We start from the raw sequence: 2,571 nt of genomic DNA on the forward strand, positions 1-2,571 counted from the left end.
CACACACACACACACACACACACACACACACACACAGAGACACACACACACACACATTCAGACACACACACACACACAGGTTAATGCTGGTGCTCTGCTCAGCCACCGCGGTGACATCACTTCCTGCGAGGACCTTGAGCACAGCTGAAGTGTTGACATGGACCAATCGGACCTCAGAGACGATCGTCTTCCACTCCTCTGACTCCGCCTCCCTGTTGTAGATCTCCTGAAGGCAAAGCACAAAGACCGAGCTCAGCAGAACCGGAACCGGAACCAGAACAGGAACCGGAACAGGAACCGGAACCAGAACCGGAACCAGAACCAGAACCAGAACCAGAACCAGAACCGGAACCGGAACCAGAACCAGAACCGGAACCGGAACCGGAACCAGAACCGGAACCGGAACCGGAACCAGAACCGGAACCGGAACCGGAACCGGAACAGGAACCAGAACAGGAACCGGAACCAGAACCGGAACCAGAACCAGAACCAGAACCAGAACAGGAACCGGAACAGGAACAGGAACCAGAACCGGAACCAGAACCAGAACCAGAACAGGAACCGGAACAGGAACCGGAACCAGAACCAGAACAGGAACCGGAACAGGAACCGGAACCAGAACCGGAACCGGAACAGGAACCAGAACCAGAACCGGAACCGGAACCGGAACCAGAACAGGAACCAGAACCGGAACCAGAACCGGAACCAGAACCGGGCTCGCTAGCAGGTAAAGCTGGACTAGCATGTAGCTTAGCGTCTGGTTCAGCCAGAGGACCAACAGAGGACCAATCAGGCTCCTCCGTCCTGTGGCTCCTCCCCCTCCTGAGCCCAGCCTCCTGGTTCGGTCCGGTTGGACTCACCAGCCTCCACAGGTTCTGGGTTGCCATGGAAACGTTGAAGTCTATGTATCCAGACACCTCCTGAGCGTGAGGACTCATGGGCGCGGCCACATCATGGCTACCACAGAAGAAGAAGAAGGTCAGCGCTGACGCAGCAGAGTGACATCACAGCAGGTGAGCAGCGTACCTGTTGAGGAGCCGTGATGTCATCCCATGAACCAGCTGGATGATGTCACCGTGTCGCACGGGGCGGGGCGGGGAGTCCACCACCAGCTCCTGTCTGAGACACACACCTGCTGGGACCTGCAGAACCCGACCCGGTTCTGACCTGGTCCAGACTCGGTTCTGACTCAGTTCAGACCCGGTTCTGACCCGGTCCAGACCCGGTCCTGACCAGGTCCAGACCCAGTCCAGACCCGGTCCTGACCTGTTCCTGACCCGGTTCTGACCCAGTCCTGACCCGGCTCTGACCCAGTCCTGACCCGGTCCAGACCCGGTTCTGACCCGGTTCTGACCCGGTTCTGACCCAGTCCTGACCCGGTCCTGACNGACCCGGTCCAGACCCGGTTCTGACCCGGTTCTGACCCGGTTCTGACCCAGTCCTGACCCGGTCCTGACTCGGTTCAGACCCGGTCCTGACTCGGTTCAGACCCGGTCCTGACCCGGTCCTGACCCGGTCCAGACCCGGTTCTGACCCGGTTCTGACCCGGTTCTGACCCGGTTCTGACCCGGTTCTGACCCAGTCCTGACCCGGTTCTGACCCGGTTCTGACCCACCTTGCCGGGTCCTTGATGATCCACCAGTTGTTGACGTCCTTGAAGCCGTAGCAGGTCACCTGCTGCTGGTGGGAGCTGCCCCGCCCATTTTCATACCTGGAGACAGGAACAGGAAGTTACCGTTTGTCCTCGGAGGCTCCTGATTGGCTGCAGGTGGGACCGAGCCGGCGGCACCTGATTGGATAGTTGGCTTTGTGCGAATGCAGCCAGCAGGGGACGGGCCGGGGGGCGGAGCTTCGTAAGGTCACCTGACTACCGAACGCCACCTGTAGGGGCTGACCCCGCGTGACCCTGGAGAGACCGCCCTGAAACGGACAAGCAGTCCATCAGTCCACCAGCTGCTGATCAATCAGAACCATTGATCTGTGATCGTTGCTTCGGATCGAGTCGGGGTCGCCGGGTCGGGCTGGTTTGACCTTTCAGAGGTCAGGAGAGGCTTTGGGACGTCGGCCTGCTATGCTAGCTACCATGTAGCTGCTATGCTAGCTACCATGTAGCTGCTATGCTAGCTACCATGTAGCTGCTATGCTAGCTACCATGTAGCTGCTATGCTAGCTACCATGTAGCTGTGCTGCAGTCTGGGTTCAGAGCTTAGATCGTCTGCCGGTTTCCATGGCAACGGCCATGTTTCTGATTGGCTCATGAGGGGATTTTCATAACATCCAGGAAACGTTTCAGACGGTGAGGCAGAAAACAGCAGCGGGTTCAAGTTTTCTCTCCCATAGTCAGAAAACAAACTGTTTACAGATTCATGTCACTACATGAGGATGTTACACATCAGAACATCGGCAACTTTCTAACATTTAAAACATTTTATAGAAATCAGACAAGAAACTAGAAGGTTTCTGCTCATCCTGCACTGGAACAGTTTAACTCACAATGGCTGCCGGCGCATCATTAGCTCCTAACAGCTACAACGGCTAATAGCTATGGTGGCTAACAGCTGCTTACAGCTA

The 2,571-nt window shown here is 56.9% G+C and overlaps 1 protein-coding gene across 1 annotated transcript in view; it reads right to left on the bottom strand.

Moving 5' to 3' along the window:
• The window catches only part of pomt1 (protein-O-mannosyltransferase 1), a 14,262-nt gene that overhangs the window by 4,240 nt on the left and 7,451 nt on the right, over positions 1 to 2,571 (bottom strand). The window contains exons 8-12 of the mRNA XM_017303276.1: positions 1,790 to 1,936; positions 1,616 to 1,711; positions 1,027 to 1,119; positions 861 to 957; positions 78 to 226 (exon numbers count right to left, since the gene is read on the bottom strand). Of these exons, the coding sequence (XP_017158765.1) occupies positions 78 to 226; positions 861 to 957; positions 1,027 to 1,119; positions 1,616 to 1,711; positions 1,790 to 1,936 (582 nt within the window). The remainder of the gene's footprint in view (positions 1 to 77; positions 227 to 860; positions 958 to 1,026; positions 1,120 to 1,615; positions 1,712 to 1,789; positions 1,937 to 2,571) is intronic.

Source organism: Poecilia reticulata, unplaced genomic scaffold, assembly GCF_000633615.1.
Source record: "Poecilia reticulata strain Guanapo unplaced genomic scaffold, Guppy_female_1.0+MT scaffold_236, whole genome shotgun sequence".
Classification (NCBI taxonomy): Eukaryota; Metazoa; Chordata; class Actinopteri; order Cyprinodontiformes; family Poeciliidae; genus Poecilia; species Poecilia reticulata.